The sequence below is a fragment of the Drosophila subobscura genome, chromosome E (genome assembly GCF_008121235.1).
Source record: "Drosophila subobscura isolate 14011-0131.10 chromosome E, UCBerk_Dsub_1.0, whole genome shotgun sequence".
Classification (NCBI taxonomy): Eukaryota; Metazoa; Arthropoda; class Insecta; order Diptera; family Drosophilidae; genus Drosophila; species Drosophila subobscura.
Window position 1 is genome coordinate 16,810,309 of NC_048531.1, and position 20,413 is coordinate 16,830,721.

At 46.5% G+C, this 20,413-nt stretch overlaps 7 protein-coding genes across 7 annotated transcripts; 2 read left to right on the plus strand and 5 right to left on the minus strand.

The window, feature by feature from the left end:
* The first annotated feature begins 473 nt into the window (after positions 1-473).
* On the plus strand, positions 474-2,482 carry LOC117890540 (maltase A3). Its single transcript, XM_034795465.1, has 4 exons — positions 474-662; positions 720-2,085; positions 2,158-2,301; positions 2,363-2,482. The coding sequence occupies exons 1-4, from the start codon at positions 506-508 to the stop codon at positions 2,427-2,429; spliced, it is 1,734 nt and encodes a 577-aa protein (XP_034651356.1). The 5' UTR covers positions 474-505; the 3' UTR covers positions 2,430-2,482.
* A 475-nt stretch (positions 2,483-2,957) lies between these two features.
* On the minus strand, positions 2,958-4,874 carry LOC117890541 (maltase A2). The gene is made up of 3 exons (XM_034795466.1): positions 3,322-4,874; positions 3,134-3,262; positions 2,958-3,074 (listed from the first exon to the last, which is right to left on the minus strand). The coding sequence occupies exons 1-3, from the start codon at positions 4,812-4,814 to the stop codon at positions 3,002-3,004; spliced, it is 1,695 nt and encodes a 564-aa protein (XP_034651357.1). The 5' UTR covers positions 4,815-4,874; the 3' UTR covers positions 2,958-3,001.
* A 1,933-nt stretch (positions 4,875-6,807) lies between these two features.
* Positions 6,808-8,728, plus strand: LOC117890538 (maltase A1). The gene is made up of 3 exons (XM_034795463.1): positions 6,808-8,163; positions 8,241-8,436; positions 8,495-8,728. The coding sequence occupies exons 1-3, from the start codon at positions 6,831-6,833 to the stop codon at positions 8,703-8,705; spliced, it is 1,740 nt and encodes a 579-aa protein (XP_034651354.1). The 5' UTR covers positions 6,808-6,830; the 3' UTR covers positions 8,706-8,728.
* Positions 8,729-8,825: 97 nt separating this feature from the next.
* LOC117890545 (cytochrome P450 4e2-like) lies at positions 8,826-10,696 on the minus strand. The gene is made up of 5 exons (XM_034795469.1): positions 10,537-10,696; positions 10,369-10,478; positions 9,950-10,299; positions 9,342-9,886; positions 8,826-9,274 (listed from the first exon to the last, which is right to left on the minus strand). Exons 1-5 carry the CDS (start codon positions 10,694-10,696, stop codon positions 8,859-8,861), a joined length of 1,581 nt encoding a protein of 526 aa, XP_034651360.1. The 3' UTR covers positions 8,826-8,858.
* A 1,555-nt stretch (positions 10,697-12,251) lies between these two features.
* Positions 12,252-14,169, minus strand: LOC117890543 (cytochrome P450 4e2-like). The gene is made up of 5 exons (XM_034795468.1): positions 13,964-14,169; positions 13,801-13,910; positions 13,382-13,731; positions 12,768-13,312; positions 12,252-12,700 (listed from the first exon to the last, which is right to left on the minus strand). Exons 1-5 carry the CDS (start codon positions 14,121-14,123, stop codon positions 12,285-12,287), a joined length of 1,581 nt encoding a protein of 526 aa, XP_034651359.1. The 5' UTR covers positions 14,124-14,169; the 3' UTR covers positions 12,252-12,284.
* Positions 14,170-15,297: 1,128 nt separating this feature from the next.
* On the minus strand, positions 15,298-17,214 carry LOC117890546 (cytochrome P450 4e2-like). Its single transcript, XM_034795470.1, is given in 6 exon segments — positions 15,298-15,749; positions 15,811-15,954; positions 15,957-16,270; positions 16,327-16,670; positions 16,720-16,829; positions 16,958-17,214. Coding segments are annotated over 6 exon segments (1,488 nt in total). The 5' UTR covers positions 17,118-17,214; the 3' UTR covers positions 15,298-15,333.
* Positions 17,215-17,574: 360 nt separating this feature from the next.
* Positions 17,575-19,971, minus strand: LOC117890542 (cytochrome P450 4e2). Its single transcript, XM_034795467.1, has 5 exons — positions 19,755-19,971; positions 19,165-19,274; positions 18,749-19,098; positions 18,140-18,684; positions 17,575-18,080 (listed from the first exon to the last, which is right to left on the minus strand). Exons 1-5 carry the CDS (start codon positions 19,912-19,914, stop codon positions 17,665-17,667), a joined length of 1,581 nt encoding a protein of 526 aa, XP_034651358.1. The 5' UTR covers positions 19,915-19,971; the 3' UTR covers positions 17,575-17,664.
* Positions 19,972-20,413: the final 442 nt, after the last annotated feature.

The following is a 20,413-nucleotide window of genomic DNA, read 5'->3' on the forward strand; positions in this document are numbered from 1 at the left end:
TTACTTAGTTTCAGTTAGCTAATCTCATCGCACGACTGTCTTATCGCAACCTTGAACCCCCCAGGAGAGTCGCCTGTTATTTACCGGCCACAACCTATTCAAAATAACCCCCCCAGAAGTAAGACTATAAATTATTCAATCCAAAAAAACAGTTGTCCGATTAGATATGACCAAGTCAAGTTGGAAATTATATGCAGCTCACACATTTGGCTGCCAATCTGTCTCATGATCTCCGAACGTGAAACCTCCCCGGGTGCTGTCGTCAATAAATACCAAAGACTTGGTATCATATGAACCTGGTTGCTATCAGGACAACAATTAGGTGGAAACCATGACTGGCTATGACTGCCATAAATCTGCCAAAAGCCACAAAGCTAATCAGAAATAGTATTGGCCATATGCTGTTATATGGGTGGAGGTTTATTACGACCCTAGACCGCCGGGTTTGTGTTGTGCATAAATAGAGGCCGCGTATAATCCAATTAAGCATTGGCAATCGATCGAAATGGGAGCACTGGTCAAACTTCTGACGCTCTCCTGCCTGCTGGCCCTTACGCTGCCCACTTTGGCTGAGGTGGGCTGGTGGAAATCGGCGCAGTTCTATCAGATCTATCCCAGATCCTTCAAGGATAGCGATGGCGATGGTGTGGGCGATATCAATGGTGAGTGTTTCCCTTTCGAACAAGTTCTCTACTGATCTTTATCTTCCTTCTTGTCAGGCATTACACAACAGTTGGCTTATCTGAAGGAAATCGGCATTACGGCCACCTGGCTCTCGCCGATATTCACCTCACCCATGGCCGACTTTGGCTATGATGTGGCCAATCTCACCGATATCGATCCCATCTTCGGCACCATGGAGGACTTTGAAAGACTTTTGGCGCGCGCCAAGGAGCTGGACATAAAGATTATCTTGGACTTTGTGCCCAACCACACGAGCGATGAGTGCGACTGGTTTGTTCGATCGGCGGCTGGTGAGGAGGAGTACAAGGACTTTTATGTGTGGCACACCGGCAAGGTGGTCAATGGCATTAGGCAGCCACCCACCAACTGGATTGGCGTGTTCCGTGGCTCCATGTGGACGTGGCACGAGGGCCGTCAGGCCTACTACCTGCACCAGTTCCATGCCAAGCAGCCGGATCTCAACTATCGCAACCCCAAGGTGGTGGAGGCCATGAAGGATGTGCTCCGTTTCTGGCTGCGCAAGGGTGCTTTCGGTTTCCGCATCGATGCCGTGCCCCATGTGTACGAGGTGCCCGCCGATGCCGATGGCAACTGGCCCGACGAGCCACGCAACGAGAACACCCACGATCCCGAGGATTACACCTATCTGCAGCACATTTACACCACCGACCAGCCGGAGACCATCGAACTGGTTTACGCTTTCCGGGAGGTGATTCAGGAAATCGACCAGGAGCTGGGCGGCGACGATCGCATTCTGCTGACCGAGGCCTACTCCCCGCTGAACATCCTGATGCAGTACTACGGCAATGGCACGCATCTCGGCTCGCAGATCCCCTTCAACTTCAATCTGCTGGCAAACATTGGCTTCGACTCGGACGCCTACCACTACTCGGAGCTGATCCACAACTGGCTGGACAACATGCCCGAGGGACAGGTGGCCAACTGGGTGTTTGGCAACCATGACCAGAGTCGCATTGGCTCCCGCCTGGGCGCCGATCGCATCGATGCGGCCAACATGATTGTGCTAACACTGCCCGGCATCAGCATCACCTACCAGGGCGAGGAGATGGGCATGACGGACGTCTACATCAGCTGGGAGGACACGGTGGATCCTCAGGCCTGCCAGGCCAACGAGGAGGACTTTGAGCGCCTCACCCGCGACCCTGTGCGCACGCCCTTCCAGTGGAGCGACGATAAGAACGCTGGCTTCAGCGATGCCCCATCCACCTGGCTGCCTGTGGCCCAGGACTACAAGCTGGTGAATGTCAAGCGGGAGCGCGGCATTGCCCTGAGTCACCTGAACATTTACAAGCAGCTGCGTGCGCTGCGTGATGAGCCCACGCTGAGGCAGGGAGATGTCACCGTCAACGCCATTGGTCCCAATGTGTTGGCCTTCAAGCGGTGAGTGGGGGTGGAGGAACCACTGGGCTTTATTATTTTACTAATAACAAATCTTGATCTCTCTCTTAACAGCTCTCTGGCTGGCCAGAAGTCCTACATCACTGTCATCAATATCAATGATGATGTTGAGTCGATCAATTTGGACTCGGTCTTCACCTCAATCTCCTCGCAGCTGCAGTATGTTGTGGTCAACGACAAGAGCGTTCGTCGCAAGAAGTAAGCAGAAGCAGTCCTCCAATTCTTAGAATATGTACTAAACCATTTCCATCTTTCACAGCGATCTGACTTTTGCCAACTCTGTGCTGCTTATGCCCAAGGAAGCTGTCGTGCTGAGCACAGTTTAAATACACCTCAAAAATACACACAAAAAATAAAGAAAAATCATTAAGAATATAAATTACAGTCGTACCGTTTTATGGGTGTACACTAAACCCGCGGCTAATCTTTATGAACGCCCCACGCACGTTAATATAATCAGCGATTAGACGCTCATTCAATTTATGAGGCAATTAGGCAAGATAATGGATCGGAAGATTACCATAACTCACGACCGATAGCCAAATGAAAGTACTTTGGCTTTGGCGCCCGGGAAGTAGTCACAAGATCGCAGAATTGGCATTTACAGATGCTATCGATTCGAATCGATTGCATAAGTTTACACTACTTAAGTCATATCTGCGGATCTCGAGTGGTTTTTGTTTGCAATTCACTTGGGTAATTGGCCCTCAGCGTTCCATGTTGTTGATGTGTTGATCGATTTATAAAGCCATGTGGCCACGGGCTGATTGATTTCCCACTTTTTATCTTTATGGGGGGACCCCAAGGGACTCCAAGCAGCGCCTGATTATGGAAAAATAAATAGCAAAAGTTTCTTTAAAATAGATTATAATTTATTGCTGGTACTGGTGCGGCTGGTTCAGGCGACCCAACGTAGAACGACAGCTTCGTAGGGCATAAGCAGAATGCGTTCCCTCAGATCAACAGTTTGGCTGGAAAGAACATCAATTAGATTATAATGAGCAGGATAAATGATTAGTGTAGAACTTACCCTTGCTGGTGCGGGGAGTAGGCAGTGGTGAGGACATACTCAAAGACCTTGTCGGCCAGTCCTTCGATTATTTCCAAGCCGTTGCCCATGTTCACCAGTATGCGATATTCCTCACTGTACTTGTTCGTACTGCAAAGGAAATGACTTTAATGATCTTATAACTTGGATTTATGTACGGTTTCGCTTACCGTATGATCTGCAGAACTTGCTCCGTGATTGCCTCATAGGAAAAGCCGCCTTCCTGCTTGAAGGCTTGGAAGGCGGAGCTGCTCTTCAGCGCCTGCATGCCCTTAAAGATGTTGAGCGATGATCGCGCCACTCCGCGTTCGGTCTGCACATTGAAGCGCTCATAGTCGGGATTGAGGGGCAGCCAGGTGCTCTGGCCCTGGGTGAAGTCGGCATTCTGGCCGGCTGTCCACTGCATGGGTGTGCGCTCCCCATCGCGATCCTCGCAGGTGTCGCCGGTGCACTCCACATCCACATTGGACATGCCAATCTCCTCGCCGTAGTAGGTAATCGAGGCACCGGGCAGTGCACTCACGATTACGTTCAGCAGATCCACCTTGTGGGCGCCCATGCGGTCCGCCACGCGATTGGTGTCATGGTTGCCCACCACCCAATTGGCTGTCTGGTGCTCCTTCCACATGGTGTTCATCCAGTAGTCGATGGAGTTCACCACATCCCGCGCCGAGGAGTAGCCGCTGAGGTACATCAGCTGGAAGTTCATGGGCAGCTGGGTGCCCAAGTGTGTGCCGTTGCCGAAGTACGCGCTGAGCGTCTCCACCGAGGAGAAGGCCTCGGCCAGCAGAACCCTGGAGTCGCCCCCATTCTCCGCTCGGTACTGGTCCAGGAAAGCACGCCACTCGTACATCAGCTCAACAGTGGCTGGCTGATCCTTGGTGTAGATATGATCATGGTAGTCGTAGGCGTCCGGATTGCTACCCCAGCCACTGACCGGCTCGTCGGAATAGGAGCCATCCGTATTGCGGTACTCGTAGATGTGTGGTACAGCATCAATGCGGAAACCATCGACACCCCGATCCAGCCAGAACTTCAGCACCTGCAGCATGTGCTCGCGCACCATGGGATTGGTGAAGTTGAGGTCCGGCTGCTTCACCTGGAACTGGTGCAGGAAGTACTGCTGTCGCGTTTCGTGCCACGTCCACTGTGGACCGCCAAACACGCTGATCCAGTTGCTGGGCGGCTCCCGTTCGCCGGTTTCCGCATTCACCCTGCCATCGTGCCACACGTAGAAGTCATCGTAACCGTCCACGCGATTGAAAGACTTTTCGAACCACTCATTCTCATCGCTCGAATGATTGGGCACAAAGTCCAGGATGATTTTCACCCCCAGCGACTTGGCCTCCACAATAAGCGCATCGAAGTCATCGAGGTTTCCAAAGATGGGATCAATGTCGAAGAAGTTGGAGATGTCGTAACCAAAATCCGACATCGGCGATGTGAAAACGGGCGACAGCCATGTGGCCGTTATGCCGATCTCTTTCAGGTAGCTCAGCCGCGACGTGATGCCCTGCAGGTCACCGATGCCGTCGCCATTGCTGTCCTGGAAGGAGCGCGGATAGATCTGGTACAGAGATGCGTTCTCCCACCAATCGATGTCCGTGCAGCTGACCGTGGCCAGCAGCACTGCGACCAGACACAGATGTGACCACTTTGGCATTTCGCTGACGTTTGAGTGGCTTCAAATCAATTTCAATCGATTTCCTAATAACAATTGCCTGGCATGTCGCATTTGCCGCTGATAAGGCCACAAATTGCCCAGACCAATTGCTAATCTGACAACTTTTTTATCGCAAACGTATTTGGACGATTAAACAACTGCGTGGGTTGGGTTTTCTTTCCTATTCCTGGATATGAACCACCAGCGGTATGTCGTAAACTCATGTTCCATATAAATGTTTAAGAAGAAGAAGAAACATTCCGAAGGTTGGTCAATAAGTTGCTGCATCCACTTTAAATCACATTTTGCGGCATCTTTACCTTGGAACATCAGAAGAGAGTTGCCATTCAAAGCTCTTAACTGGCTTTTGTTAGATATTGCCGTTCGTACTTATAAAGCATTTTTACGCTTGAATCATTATTTAGTTCATTTATGTATGTATGTACATATGTATAAATCTGCATGCGACTTATCCCGTTACAGAGTAAACAGAGCTGAGAGCACGATATCGTGAGCAGAGAGAGAGAAAACAGGAGAGAGAAACAGCCGTAAATCAAGAATACACGCATATTTCTGTACACAATATTTGTCTCACTCTAACCCATTAAAAAAGATTGATCTCAGTTTGTTTTTGCACACATATGTACATATACTGCCAAAAATCTCGTGTGGAATGCAAGAGTTACAATTATTCTTGTGTTTCTTTTGCTCTGCTAACTTCTTGTTAGTCCAACAGCTCTTAAGTAAATTAATCCAAAGTTATTTAATTAGTGGAAAATCACTCACGCTAAAACAATAAGTAGCAGATAGTTTGTTTGCCACATTATTTTCGTTCATTCAGAGCAACAAAGTTTCAAAATAGTTGGCTGTTGGATTTGGTGTAAAGAATCACCGTTAATGTGCTTACCGCGAAACAATTTTAAACGATTTACATTTAATTTAAATTCTCGGTATGCAATTATTTGGAGTCATTTCATTCACTACACTATTTAACTTTTTATCTGATTAATTTACAAAATTAAAATCAACCGCAATTTACACAAAATTTAACTCATTAGTGGGCAGATTAACTGTAATTGATGCAACGCTGTTTACCCACAATGCTTGTGTTAATATACATATGTGTATGTATGTATGTACATATGTATGATTGTACGTACATATCTATGTATGTATGTATGTTTTAATTGTTGTACAAATGAGGCTGTGGAATATCTGATAAAACTTTCAGTGCTTCCAGTTTGTCTTTAATATAATTTTTAATTACTTTACATTCCGTTTATAATATATAAATATTTCACACATTGTTTTTGGTATTTTGTAAATCACGAGACACGGGTTATAGAGGTCAAACGATTAATCTATTCGTTTAAGTTTATTAACAAACATTTCCTTGTGTTTGCTATCAACAAATTGATAAATTATTTTACTTCAAAAGTTCCATTGCTGATAAACAAGTCACTACAGCAGGAACTCTCGTGTGAACAAGAAGTACATATGTACATACATATGTACATACTTACATATGTACGTACATAAATGTTTTGACACATTTTCAATGGCCCCCAGAACATTGTCAAGGCCACTTAGAAAATATTTGTTCACATACCGTACAAGTATGTATGAGTGTTCCGCGTAATTTTGCCGCTAAGATGTTTCAAATGTTTTGGCCGCTTCGCTGCCCATCAGCTGACTAATGTCCACTTGAGCGAGTCAGCCACAGCCACTCGAGCAGATACCTGTAGCCATATCTTGGAATATTACCAGCAATCAGAATTAGTCAATCGCTTTTACGTAAAAATTAGCCGCCTTGGAGGGCGAAAACAATGACAAAATTCGAGTGGGGGCGCATGAGAACGCGGCAAATCGTATGAGAACCCATGCCATAGCCGGGTGTTTGCTCAGCCATTCAAATGGCCACTCCAGGCGTGCCCGATCTCGATAGGGAGCTTGGGAGCTTATCGTCCGGTATAAAAGGTACCTGGCATTGCCATAGTCCGAACAAATTCGAACAAAATGCGAACGCAGTCAGTTGTTGTGTTCCTGGTGCTGGCCGTCGTTGGCCTGGCCAGAGCCACCGAGTGGTGGGAGAGTGGCAACTACTATCAGATCTATCCGCGCTCCTTCCGCGACTCCGACGGCGATGGCATTGGTGATCTGAATGGCGTCACCGAGAAGCTGCAGTACCTCAAGGATATTGGCTTTACGGGCACTTGGCTCTCGCCCATCTTCAAGTCGCCCATGGTGGACTTTGGCTATGATATCTCGGACTTTTATCAGATCCATCCCGAGTATGGCACCATGGAGGACTTTGAGAATCTGATTGCCAAGGCAAAGGAGGTGGGCATCAAGATCATTCTGGACTTTGTGCCCAACCACTCCAGCGACGAGAACGAGTGGTTCAAGAAATCGGTGGACAGCGATCCCCACTACAAGGACTACTACATCTGGCACGATGGCAAGATCAACGAGGAGACCGGCGAGCGTGAGCCGCCCAACAACTGGGGCTCCGAGTTCCGCTACAGCGCCTGGGAATGGAACGATGTGCGTCAGCAGTACTACCTCCATCAGTTCGCTGTGCAGCAGCCCGATCTGAACTACCGCAATCCCGTCGTGGTCGAGGAGATGAAGAACATCATTCGCTTTTGGCTGGCCAAGGGCGTCTCCGGCTTTCGCATCGATGCGGTGCCCTACCTGTTTGAGGTGGATCTGGACCGCTACAACCAGTACCCCGATGAGCCGCTGACCGACGACAGTGTGGCCTGCCCGGACCCCGACGATCACTGCTACACGCAGCACATCTACACGCAGAATCTGCCAGAGACCCTCGACATGGTCTACCAGTGGCGCGAGGTGGTGGACACGTTCCAGGCCGAGCACGGTGGCGATAAGCGACTGCTCCTGACCGAGGCTTACACCAGCTTCGAGACCATGATCCAGTACTACGGCAATGGCGAGCGCAATGGCTCCCACATTCCCTTCAACTTTGACTTCCTCTCGAACGTGAACAACGCCTCGACTGCCGGCACTTATGTGACACACATCCAGAAGTGGATGGATGCCATGCCCGAGGGTGTCTACGCCAACTGGGTGCTCGGCAATCACGACAACAAGCGCGTCGCCTCTCGCTTCGGTGTGCAGCGTACGGATCTGATGAACATTTTGCTGCAGACGCTGCCAGGACATGCCGTGACCTACAACGGCGAGGAGTTGGGCATGACAGATGTGTGGATCAGCTGGGAGGATACTGTCGATCCCCCAGCCTGCAACTCCGATCCCGAGCACTACTACGATCGATCACGCGATCCAGCGCGCACACCCTACCAATGGGATGCCTCTTCCAAAGCAGGTGGGTTGAAGATCAGTCGTAGATCTCCTCTGTACTCTGTACTTTGTTTTATAATTGTTCTTGTGATCTTTTGGCAGGCTTCACCAGCGCCGATCACACCTGGCTGCCCGTGTCCGATGACTACAAGACCAAGAACGCCCTTCAACAGCTGCGTGCTCCCCGTTCCCATCTGCAGATCTTCAAGAAATTGGTGCGCGTCCGCAAGGAGCCGTCCTTCCGCCAGGGAGATCTGAACATTCAGGCCCTCGATGATGATATCATCATCTATTCGCGGTAAGTTTAACAAAATATTCCTGACTCACATCCATCACAAATGCCACTTTGATTACAGCCAAAAGAGCGACAGCGATCTCTATGTGGTTGTCCTCAATCTTGGTGGAACAGCCAAGACCATTGACATAACCAAGCACTATAAATTGGGCAGCCAGGCGGAGATTATCACCACCTCCCTGAACTCACAGCACATCGACGGAGATGTCATCAATCCCGCAGCATTTGTGGCCAATCCCTATGTGGGCACAGTACTCGTGGCCGTTAACTAAATTTTGCATTTGCCATCGCGTTAGTGTCGAGTGTTTTTATCAATAAACACAATTCCTTCTATCTAAATTGTCGATCAATTATATTCCAATGCCCAGAAGTATGCAAAGTGTTCCCAGGAATTGCTTTCTAATATTTATTTAACATCTTATGATCTAGTTCCTCTCTCTCAAGCGAATGTTAAGACCATTTGTGGACTTGAGGGTTAGCGCGGTAGCAAGAATTGGATCGTATTTTTGGCGATAAGCTTCCTTCTTGATTCTCTCTGCTGTGGGCAGGCCCAAGGTAGTGCTTAGATAGCCATCCTTGGACTCCAGTCCATCCTCTGGGGGCAGCACCACAAAGTTCCTAACAATTTTGGACACCACCGTCTTGATCTGCAGCAGAGCAAACTTCTGGCCAATGCAGTTTCGGGGACCAGCACTGAAGGGCACATACTCGAAAGGGCCTGGTTTCTGCTCCTCAAAGCGCTCTGGTCGGAACTTGTGCGGATCCTTGAACACTCGATCGTTGTAGCCGAGCAAACTGAGCCCCAAATTGAGGGTTGTGCCCTTTGGCACAAGTATACCATCTGCAAGAGAGAATAAACAAGTTAACAAGTGGTTTTCTTGTGGGATTCCTGTGGTTTCAGCACTTACCTATGACATGATCGGTCTCGGCGTAGCGCCCGATGAATGGCACACTGGGATACACACGCTGTGCCTCCTTGATGAACAGATCCAAGTACTTCATTTGAGAGATTTCCTGGAATGTGGCATTGCGGCCCATCCCATCATCACCCATCACCTCGCGCTGTTCCTCGTACAATTTTCGCTGCTCGTCTTGGTGTCGGGAGAGCAAATAGACGGCAAAAGATATGCCCGAAGTGGTCGTGTCGTGGCCAGCGAATATAAATGTGGAAACTTCCTCGTACAGCTCTTGGGTCGTCAGCGGGCGACCGTCAATGGTGGCTGAGAGTAAGGTATCCAGGAAAGCCATACTCTTGCCCGAGAACTCATCGACCTGGCGCTTTGTGGCTGTGCCGTCTTTGTGGGCCTTGACGCGCTTCTCGATGACGTCGTGGGTAAAATCATGCAGCGTCTTCAGCGTGTTGCAGTAAGCGGGGTAGTCGGAGGACAATCGATAGAGCGTTTGATTGCGTTTCCACACATGGAAAGATCTCATGCTGACGTTCACGCAAATGCTGGATGAGGTGAGATACAATGGTTAGAGAAAAAAGCGTCCATGCAAGTCGTTGAATACTTACTCCCTGAATGCCTGCGCAATTTCCGATGTTCTGTTCTCCATTGCGTTTATGGACACTCCCATGGATGTGCTGCAAATGACATCTAGGGTCAAGTATGCCACATGATCTTGGATATCCAATATGCTATCTCCAGCAGACACTCCCTTCAGCAGTCCCACGAACTTGCTGGAATATTCGTCCATCACCTTATGAAAGTCCTGCAGTATATTGAAGTGGAAGGAGGGCGTAATCATCTTCCGATGCTTGAACCACCTGCTGCCCGTGCTAGTGATTAGGCCCAAGCCCACCCAAGGCTCGCTTAGCTCATAGCCTATAGGTTTTTTTATTAGCGTCTGACTGCTGAGAATGTACTGTGAAGGAAAATAAGATCGATTAGATGGATTTCCTTGGCTTGTTTCGTTACAATTTTAGATGCTCACCTCCAGGAACTTGGGCTTTGTGACCATTATGTTCGGATTAGATCCTATCCAAAAGCAATAATTTTCCCTATCATACTGGAACCACCACGAAAATAGCTGATCGAGTATTTCTATAGGTAAAAGCATAAAAGTTGAATGCAATTTAAAAAAATTTATAAACCTGTTTACCTGTTGGATTTTTACCCATCTGATGAGCATTTCCCACGATGGGCAATCGTTTTGGCCCAGCGAATCTTTTCAGCACTTGCCTCCGTCTGAAGGTGCTCAACTCCTGGTAGAGCCACAGGAGCAGCGGCAGGGACAAGAATGCATACAGCAACACCCACATTTTAGATTCCAACGATGACTCTAAGCAGTTTACCTTCCGTTCAACACCGGGTACACTACGAATTTGTTATTAGATTGTGGTAGGCTTCAGGTTTAAATAGCAGCCCAACTAGCACAATTCTCAGCTGTCCCGCTCTCTATATGTATCTCTGTCTGGCAACAACGATCGACAAGACAGCGTTCGTTCATCGTGACGCGGCAGTTCGTCGACTTTGTGTTTATAATGATGATAAAGTTTGTCGGGCGAGCACCGTCATTATTAAGTTGCGTTGCCATTCTGTGGATGCCCTTGCAGTAGAATTTATAATCAGTTTCTTTGCTGGTTTTCGTCGCTTCTCGACGAATAAAATTTCTGGTTTAGCAGGGTATTTAGAGTAGCGACTTTCGGCGGCAGTCTTTCCATTGCTTTGGTTTGAATTTGCCTCGCTAGCATTACTTTGCTACTGTTTTGTTTTAAATTTGCTTGGGGAGCATTACCGTTTCAAATATTAGACTGACATTTTATGAGAGTGGACACAAAGGTGCACAATTTTAATTGCCTCTAAGAGTAATAAATATTCTAGAGCTTGCAGCCAATACTTACTCCCAATGTCCCCTTGAATTCGATTTCATTGATTTCTTTCTTATTTGAGAGTAAACAAGAAAAGCAGGAGAAGAAATACAAAGCAAGAAAACGCAAAGCGCAGCACCGCTGTGATAGAAGAGGACAGATATAGTTACTGTACATTGTACAGCTAGTTTGACTTTACTCGCATGGTGACTTTGTATGCTGTGGTGAGGTCCAGTAACTTGTTCTCCGCGCTCTTCGATTGTTGTTGTTAGCATTCACACTGACAAGGCACCGAGAGAGACTCTTTTGAAGACGTCACCTTGTTAGTAAATACCCCTTGTTTCAGCGTGTTAAATTGATCGTATCTTTCTCGGCATTGTGACGCTATAGTACTTGTGTGTGGCACTGACCTGCGCAATTGCAAAGTTGTTGTGATGTTCTCTTTAGCCATGCCTAAAGTTATGCCAGGCCCAAGTGAAAGAGCAACAGAAATATTTTCAGAAAATTAAAAATGTCCCTAGGAAATTCGACTACCTTTTCTGGCCATAACTCATTTTCAAGAGTCGATAAAATAATGTTTTTAGCACCAGTCTTTAATGTTACGTACCCAACATATAAACAGTTCTCACCACTGTAAAGATAACAGCTGTTAAAGTCAACTAAAGTTACATTTGAATTGAAAAATGTATTTCTTAGTTTAAAATGAAAAAATGTAATGTTTAATGGCTAATCTTTTAATAAGTCATAAAAAGTGACTGACAGCTCCTGTCAGTTTGCAAAATGGAACTCGGGGACCAAGTAAATTGTGAAAGAGGTAGTACCTTTCACTAGTTTTGAGAACAACAAGGGTTCTTTGGAGATTCCTCATTTGCACAATTGCACTGGAAACTTGAAACAATTCGAAAGAAAATATGCACTCCTTTGGCTGTGTCGCATATTAATCGTATTTCCAGCATAATTTTGTTTCTTCTCTCTACAGTTTTTATCAATTCAAGCTTCCCAGGAGTTGAGTTCTAATATTTATTTAACAACTTATGATCTAGTTCCTTTCCCTCAAGCGAATATTAAGACCATTTATGGACTTAAGAGTAATCGTGGATTCCAGAATTGGATCGTATTTTTGGCGATAAGCTTCCTTCTTGATTCTCTCTGCTGTGGGCAGGCCCAAGGTAGTGCTCAGATAGCCATCCTTGGACTCCAGTCCATCCTCTGGGGGCAGCACCACAAAGTTCCTAACAATTTTGGACACCACCGTCTTGATCTGCAGCTGAGCGAATTTCTGGCCAATGCAGTTGCGGGGACCGGCACTGAAGGGCACATACTCGAAAGGGCCTGGTTTCTGCTCCTCAAAGCGCTCTGGTCGGAACTTGTGCGGATCCTTGAACACTCGATCGTTGTAGCCGAGCAAAATGAGTCCCATATTGAGGGTTGTGCCCTTTGGCACAAGTATACCATCTGCAAGAGAGAATAAACAAGTTTACAAGAGCTGTTCCTGTGGGATCAATGTGGTTTCTGCACTTACCTATGACATGATCGGTCTCGGTGAAGCGCCCGATGACTGGCACACTGGGATACACGCGCTGTGCCTCCTTGACGAACAGATCCAAGTACTTCATTTGAGAGATTTCCTGGAATGTGGCATTGCGACCCATCCCATCATCACCCATCACCTCGCGCTGTTCCTCGTACAATTTTCGCTGCTCGTCTTGGTGTCGGGAGAGCAAATAGACGGCAAAAGATATGCCCGAAGTGGTCGTGTCGTGGCCAGCGAATATAAATGTGGAAACTTCCTCGTACAGCTCTTGGGTCGTCAGCGGGCGACCGTCAATAGTGGCTGAGAGTAAGGTATCCAGGAAAGCCATACTCTTGCTCGAGAACTCATCAATCTGGCGCTTTGTAGCGGTGCCGTCATTGTGGGCCTTGACGCGCTTCTCGATGACGTCGTAGGTAAAGTCTTGCAAGGTCTTCAGTGTCTTGCAGTAAGCGGGATAGTCGGAGGACAATCGATAAAGCGTTTGATTGCGTTTCCACACATGGAAGGATCTCATGATGATGTTTTCGCAAATGCTGGATGAGGAGAGATCCAATGGTCAGAGAAGAGAGCTGAGCTTCCATGCAAAGTCGTTGAATACTTACTCCCTGAATGCCTGCGCAATTTCCGATGTTCTGTTCTCCATTGCGTTTATGGACACTCCCATGGATGTGCTGCAAATGACATCTAGGGTCAAGTATCCCACATGATCTTGGATATCCAAAATGCTATCTCCAGCAGACACTCCCTTCAGCAGACCCACGAACTTGCTGGAATATTCGTCCATCACCTTATGAAAGTCCTGCAGTATATTGAAGTGGAAGGAGGGCGTAATCATCTTCCGATGCTTGAACCACCTGCTGCCCGTGCTAGTGACCAGGCCCAAGCCCAGCCATGGCTCGGTTAGCTGATAGCCTATAGGTTTTTTTAGTAGCGTCTGACTGCTGAGTATATACTGTGGGGGAAAATAAGATCGATTAGATGGGTTTCCCTGGCTTGTTTCATTACAATTTTGGATGCTCACCTCCAGGAACTTGGGCTTTGTTACCATTACATTTGGATTAGATCCTATCCAGAAGCAGTAATTTTCCCTATCATACTGAAACCACCACGAAAATATCTGATCGAGTATTTCTACGGAGCGTATAAGTTAAATACAAATTTAAAATTTTTATAAACCTGTTTACCTGTTGGTTTGTTGCCCATCTGATGAGCATTTCCCACGATGGGCAATCGTTTTGGCCCAGCGAACCTTTTAAGCACTTGCCTCCGTCTGAAGGTGCTGAACTCCTGGTAGAGCCACAGGAGCAACGGCAGGGACAAGAAGGCATACAGCAACACCCACATTTTTTATTCCAACGATGACTCTAAGCAGTTTACCGTTCAGCACACGCTGCACTGAGAATTTGACGTTAGATTTTTGTGGGCTTCAGGTTTAAATAGCTGAGCAAGCAGCACGACTCTCTGTTGGCTCGCTCTTTATATGTATCTCTCTCTGGTAACATCGATCGACAAGACAGCGCTCGTTCATCGTGACGCGGCAGTTCGTCAACTTTGTGCTGATTACGATGATAACGTTTGTCGGGCGAGCACCTTCATTATTAAGTTGCGTTGCCATTTTGAAAATGCTCTTGCAGTAGAATTTAAAAGCACTATCACAATCTTTATGTGTTTTAGGTGCACGTTTGTAAGTATATTCCTATCATTACTCATAGCTAGTTGTCTATGAAAAACTTCTTTGCTGGTTTTGGTCGCTTCTCGCTGAATATAATTGCTGGTTTAGCAGGGTATTTAGAGTAGCGACTTTCGGCGGCAGTCTTTCCATTGTTTTGGTTAGAATTTGCCTAGCTAGCACTACTTTTCTTTGTTGAAATGTGCTTGGAGAGCATTACCGCTTCAAAAATTATCATGACATTTTATAAGAACAGAGCTAATTTCCTGCTATCTACGAGGGTGGACACTAAGGAGCAAAATCGGTAGCTCATCGATGTATCATCATGTACATGAGTGCATCGCATTTGTTGCTTAAAGTAATGTTAGCAAAATGAAACGCCAATGTGTAGCCCATCCGTTGATTTTGCCCGGTCTGGACTGTTATGTATGTACATAAATATGCGAACTTGAGTCGAACTGAATTGCGTACTTATTAACATATATCCGCTAATTATGGTCTTAGATAAAATATATGAAAATACATAAAAATATATATTACAAACGTTAAATTCATATTATTGCAAGTAATAATGTCTACAAGTGTTCTTCATTTGTTACTCACACTAAAATGCCATCGCTCTTGTCAGTAGCACTGACCCTCGCAATTCGAATTTTGTTGTGATCGGTTCTTTCGCCAAGCCCAAAAATATGCTATTGCCATGTGGAAAGGTGTACAAAAATAATTTCAGAAAATTAAAAGTGGTCCAAGGAATGGTAGAAATGGTAAATAAAAGCAAACCGTTTGTATTTCTGTCTAGTTTCTACCTTCTGTAAAGTATGCAGAGCATTAAATGATGCTTCTGTTATATGCCAGAAGCAATACTCTGTATTTCAAATTGATATTCTAAAACCTTTCTTTGAGGCGAAGATAAATGCCATTCTCTGACTTCAGGCTCATCGCTGCCAACAGAATGGGATCGTATTTGTGGCGCTGCAAGTCGCGTTTCTTCTTTTTCTCAGGCCGATATCCCAGGGTAGTACTTATGTACCCATCTTTGGACTCTAGCTCGTCCAGGGCAGGCAGCACTTGGAAGTGGCGAATAATTTTGGACACCACCGTCTTGATCTCCAGTAGAGCGAACTTCTGGCCAATGCAGTTGCGGGGACCGGCACTGAAGGGCACATACTCGAATGGACCTGGTTTCTGCTGCTCAAAGCGCTCGGGCCGGAATCTATGGGGATCCTTGAATACACGATCGTCGTAGCCGAGCATCATTAGTCCCATATGTAGAGTGGTACCCTTAGGCACGAGGTCACCGTCTGCAGGAAAGATTAACGCGGTTATCTAGCTATTTTTTTTGCCACAAACTTAGCAATTTACCAATCACATAGTCCTTCTCGGTGTAACGACCAACGAATGGAACACTTGGATAAATACGCTGCGCCTCCTTGATGAACAGGTCCAAGTATTTCATTTGAGAGATTTCCTGGAAGGTTGCTTCCCGACTCAGTCCGGAGTCACCGGAGTCGTGTCGTGGCCAGCGAATATAAATGTGGAGACTTCCTCGTACAGTTCCTGCGACGTGAGCGGGCGACCGTCAACTGTTGCTGCAAGTAAGGTGTCCAGGAAAACCATCTTCTTCCGCGAAAACTCATCGCTCTGACTTGCTGCAGCGGTACCCTCTTTGTGCGCCTTTAAGCGCTGCTCGATGACATCGTGGGTAAAGTCTTGCAGCATCTTCACCGTCTTCAAGTAGGCGGGATAGTCGGAGGCAAATCGATAGAGCGTCTCATTGCGCTTCCACGAACTAAATGTTCTTACTTTGATGTTGTAACACATGCTATAAAAAATAATATAAGTAAATAGAAAATCTAAGCAAATAGTTGCAGTGCTTACTCCTTGAAGGCATGTACTAATTCAGAGTCGCGGTTTTCTATGGCGTTTATGGATACTCCCATTGCTGTGTCGCATATTATGTCGAGTGTCAGGTAATGGGCCTGCTCCTGAAAGTCAAAAATGCTGTCACCAGCCGCCACTTTCTTCAGGTGGTCGATGAACTGTGTGGACTTCTCGTTCATCACTTCGTGAAAGTCCTGCAGGACATTAAAGTGGAAGGAGGGCGTGATCATCTTGCGATGCTTGAACCACTTGCTGCCCGTGCTGGTGAGTAGACCCAGCCAGGGATGGGTGAGCTTATAGACTTCCGCCTTCGTTATTAGCGTCTGACTGCTGAGAATGAACTGTGGAGAAACCAATTATTATATGCTACCAAATGAATGTTTAGCTTACCTCAAAGTACTTGTTAGTGGTGACCATTAAATTCGGATAGTATCCAATCCAGTAGCGAAAGTTACCCCTGCCATGCTGATGCCACCATTCAAACATTTGCGCAATAATCTCTGTAAAGTTGAGAGAACAAACAAACTTATTCCTAATCGGCACAGGAATAGAATCTGATAAGAAGTCTTCACGGGTGCTCAAACAATCAGATCAAAGTCCTTTCGTTATCGTTGCACAAAGTTGTTACCTGGCGGTGTTCTGCCCAGCTGATGTGCATTGCCCACAATTGGCAGTACTTTGGGTCCCTTGAACTGGTTAAGTACTCTCCTCCTCCGCAGCGACTTTAGCTCCAAGTAGGCCAGCCAGAGTAGCGGCAGCGCCAAGATCACATGGAAAGCGAACCACATTTCCACAAAACTCTGCGATTATGAGTGCAGAATATGGCCAGCAGCACTTGGGTTAGGTACTGAAGTGGGCGAATTTAGACAAACGATTTGAGTTATCATCTGTTCAGGCCCGATAAGATAGTTGTTAAATTTTGTGTATAAAAATGAATATTAAAAGGAAGTAGCCAATATAGAAAGTTAATGCTGTAAGATAAAAGTATAAATTACATTTTAAGCAACAGTTCAAGACTAAATAAAGTTTTTCCTTTCTGCTAAGTTAGTTAACAAATCATTTAAAAGCCTCTTTGAGTTTGTTAAGCAGCTGAGCTTTTGATAAGTGTGCAATAGGCTAGGTCAGGTTGTGTTTTTAACTGCTGGGGTGTTTAAAATATATGTGAAGCTTCCAAGCTTTTCGAATTGCTTATCTGCAAATGGCATGCCCGAGCGTATGCAATCTCTTTCTAATCCACTCTCGACCTAAACTGTACTGAAGCACATGCATTTCATATAATAAGTAATACAAAATATAATAAACAACAATAATTATTTTTGGTATAAGCCTTAAAGTTTAGTGCCTTTCCTTGAGACGGATAAACAGACCATTCTCGGCCTTAAGGGTCAGCACAGCAGACAGAATGGGATCGTATTTGTGGCGCAGCGGGTCGCGCCTCTTCCTCTCTTCCGGCCGATATCCCAGGGTACTACTAATGTAACCATCCTTGGACTCCAGCTCGTCCAGGGCTGGCAGCACTTGGAAGTGGCGAATAATTTTGGACACCACCGTCTTGATCTCCAGCAGAGCAAACTTCTGGCCAATGCAATTGCGGGGACCAGCACTGAAGGGCACATACTCAAAGGGACCAGGTTTCTGCTCCTCAAAGCGCTCGGGCCGGAACTTGTGCGGATCCTTGAACACACGTTCGTTGTAGCCGAGCAAGATGATTGCCAAGTTCAGGGTCGTGCCCTTCGGCACAAAATCGCCGTCTACAAAATCAAAGAAAATAGTTAGCAAAAGGTTAATGTAGAAACTGTCAATAAACTACCAATAACGTAATCCTTCTCAGTGAAGCGACCGATGAAGGGCACACTGGGATACACGCGCTGTGCCTCCTTGATGAACAGATCCAAGTATTTCATTTGAGATATTTCCTGGAAGGTTGCATCGCGACTCAGTCCGGACTCGCCCATCACCTGGCGCTGTTCTTCGAATAGTTTTCGCTGCTCGTCTTGGTGTCTGGAGAGCAAATAAACAGCAAAAGCCACACCCGAAGTGGTCGTATCGTGTCCCTCGAACATGAATGTGGAGACCTCTTCGTACAGCTCCTCAGTCGTAAGCGGACGACCATCGATCGTGGACGAGAGCAAGGTATCGAGGAAGGCCATTTTCTTGCGCGAGAACTCATCACCCTGACTGGCCGAGACTGTACCATCTTTGTGGGCCTTGATGCGCTTCCCGATGATGTCGTTGGTGAAGTCCTGCAGCGTCTTCAGTGTCTTGCAATAGGCTGGGTACTCGGGAGCCAAGCGGAAGAGCAGGTCGTTGCGCTTGAACGGATTGAAGGCTCTCATGTTGATCATGTAGCAAATGCTAAGAAGCGAGAAAATAGAAGCTGTGAGGAGAAACGAGATGTCAGCCGGTTTTCAGTACTCACTCCTTGAAGGCTTGAACAATTGAGGAGCTTCGATTTTCCATTGCATTTACGGACACTCCCATGGCCGTGTCGCAAATCACATCGAGAGTAAAGTAATGGGCCTGGTCCTGAAAGTCGAAAATGCTGTCTCCAGCTGCCACAGTCTTCAGGTGCTTAATAAACTTTGTGGAGTTGTCGTTCATCACTTCGTGGAAGTCCTGCAGTATGTTGAAGTGGAAGGCGGGCGTGATCATCTTCCGATGCTTGTGCCACTTGCTGCCCGTGCTGGTGAGTAGGCCCAGGCCCAGCCATGGATGTGTGAGGTCATAGATATCGGACTTGGAAATCAGCGTCTGACTGCTGAGTATAAACTGGAAAGGAACAGTTATTAGATGTAGTTAGATGTAGTTCGATCGGGAGTTCTTTATGCAGCTTACTTCCAAGTGCTTGCTGTTGGTGACGATCACATTGGAGTAGGAGCCAATCCAGAAGCAAAAGTTATCGTTGCCATACTGATGCCACCACGAGAATACCTGGTCGAGAATCACTACAAAGTAAACAGAACAAACTCATTGTTAGTCGATGCATGCAAAGAGGCAACACATTTACATTAAGTGGGCGGGTCACATTCGAATTCCAAAGGTTTTCATTGTTTGCATGAGTTTATCATCATTTCGCTTGACACGCAATATTCTGTCCATATAATCACAGATAATGCTGCCTGTATGACATGAAGTTTTAATTTTTCCAACAAAGTTTACGCCTGCTATCTTTACAGCAGATTGTGTGCTGCTCAAGTAACTAAATAGTATATGTGTATGAGTATATACTGCCTTGATCTTATCAGTTGCACTGCAAAATTACTGTATTTTGATTGCTGTTGTTTGACCGCAAACAACCCAACTGGAATAACATTGTCTCTGAGTCAAATGCAATCCATCAGTCACAACGCTATTCGAGATGGGTTGTTCTGATCCGTGAAGAGATCCCTCGATGCAACTGTAACGGTAACTGCAACGGCACCCACCTGTGGGACTCTTGCCAGCCTGATGGGCATTGCCCACAATGGGCAGCCGGCTAGGCCCCCTGAATTTCCTCAGAGCTCTCCTTCGCCGAAACGTGGTCAGCTCCAGATAGGCCACTAAAAGCACTGGCAGCGCCAGCAGCACGTACAACACGATCCACATATGTATTCGATCGGAAGACACTGGTTGAACCTTTTCGTACGCACGGAACTACAAAAATGGGAACGTAATTTGATCGTCGCTGGGCTTATATACAAATGATACGAGTCCGATTTCTCACTCCAGTAAGCTCTCGCTTGTCCTCTCTCTTGCACACTCTCTTTTCGTCTTTCCCACTATCGCTGGCCAGCTGCCAAAATCTTTTGAGTAAATACACTGCAAACATATGTATGTGTGCATGTATGTACATATGTACAGATGTTTGTGCACGTATTTTGATGCGTTCAGCGTGACTCGGCGTTTACCAATTCCAGTTTTGGACTGTTGTGATCAATATTAGTTAATAACGGTGCTGAAGTTCGCGGGGTAGGAGTGCGTGGTCATTGTGAAACGCACCACACAGATTCTATAAATATTTTCTTGATTTGTATGAACGCACCATAATCTCCAACATTATTCCATTTGACCATACACCTTCCATTGTTGCTCAAAGCAATTAAGA

What these genes read in the sequence shown, in the direction of transcription:
- LOC117890540 (XM_034795465.1), top strand. Translation starts at nt 506, where the DNA reads ATGGGAGCACTGGTCAAACTTCTGACGCTCTCCTGCCTGCTGGCCCTT. An exon ending in TGGTGTGGGCGATATCAATG is followed by an intron (nt 663 to 719) that starts GTGAGTGTTTCC and finishes CCTTCTTGTCAG; the next exon opens with GCATTACACAACAGTTGGCT. An exon ending in AATGTGTTGGCCTTCAAGCG is followed by an intron (nt 2,086 to 2,157) that starts GTGAGTGGGGGT and finishes CTCTCTTAACAG; the next exon opens with CTCTCTGGCTGGCCAGAAGT.
- LOC117890541 (XM_034795466.1), bottom strand. Translation starts at nt 4,814, where the DNA reads ATGCCAAAGTGGTCACATCTGTGTCTGGTCGCAGTGCTGCTGGCCACG. An exon ending in CAAGTTCTGCAGATCATACG is followed by an intron (nt 3,263 to 3,321) that starts GTAAGCGAAACC and finishes TTTCCTTTGCAG; the next exon opens with TACGAACAAGTACAGTGAGG. An exon ending in TACTCCCCGCACCAGCAAGG is followed by an intron (nt 3,075 to 3,133) that starts GTAAGTTCTACA and finishes TGTTCTTTCCAG; the next exon opens with CCAAACTGTTGATCTGAGGG.
- LOC117890538 (XM_034795463.1), top strand. Translation starts at nt 6,831, where the DNA reads ATGCGAACGCAGTCAGTTGTTGTGTTCCTGGTGCTGGCCGTCGTTGGC. An exon ending in GGATGCCTCTTCCAAAGCAG is followed by an intron (nt 8,164 to 8,240) that starts GTGGGTTGAAGA and finishes ATCTTTTGGCAG; the next exon opens with GCTTCACCAGCGCCGATCAC. An exon ending in GATATCATCATCTATTCGCG is followed by an intron (nt 8,437 to 8,494) that starts GTAAGTTTAACA and finishes CTTTGATTACAG; the next exon opens with CCAAAAGAGCGACAGCGATC.
- LOC117890545 (XM_034795469.1), bottom strand. Translation starts at nt 10,696, where the DNA reads ATGTGGGTGTTGCTGTATGCATTCTTGTCCCTGCCGCTGCTCCTGTGG. An exon ending in GATGGGTAAAAATCCAACAG is followed by an intron (nt 10,479 to 10,536) that starts GTAAACAGGTTT and finishes TTTTACCTATAG; the next exon opens with AAATACTCGATCAGCTATTT. An exon ending in CGAGACCGATCATGTCATAG is followed by an intron (nt 9,275 to 9,341) that starts GTAAGTGCTGAA and finishes TCTCTCTTGCAG; the next exon opens with ATGGTATACTTGTGCCAAAG.
- LOC117890543 (XM_034795468.1), bottom strand. Translation starts at nt 14,123, where the DNA reads ATGTGGGTGTTGCTGTATGCCTTCTTGTCCCTGCCGTTGCTCCTGTGG. An exon ending in GATGGGCAACAAACCAACAG is followed by an intron (nt 13,911 to 13,963) that starts GTAAACAGGTTT and finishes TACGCTCCGTAG; the next exon opens with AAATACTCGATCAGATATTT. An exon ending in CAAAGCCCAAGTTCCTGGAG is followed by an intron (nt 13,732 to 13,800) that starts GTGAGCATCCAA and finishes TTTCCCCCACAG; the next exon opens with TATATACTCAGCAGTCAGAC.
- LOC117890542 (XM_034795467.1), bottom strand. Translation starts at nt 19,914, where the DNA reads ATGTGGATCGTGTTGTACGTGCTGCTGGCGCTGCCAGTGCTTTTAGTG. An exon ending in CCAACAGCAAGCACTTGGAA is followed by an intron (nt 19,099 to 19,164) that starts GTAAGCTGCATA and finishes GTTCCTTTCCAG; the next exon opens with TTTATACTCAGCAGTCAGAC. An exon ending in TGAGAAGGATTACGTTATTG is followed by an intron (nt 18,081 to 18,139) that starts GTAGTTTATTGA and finishes TTGATTTTGTAG; the next exon opens with ACGGCGATTTTGTGCCGAAG.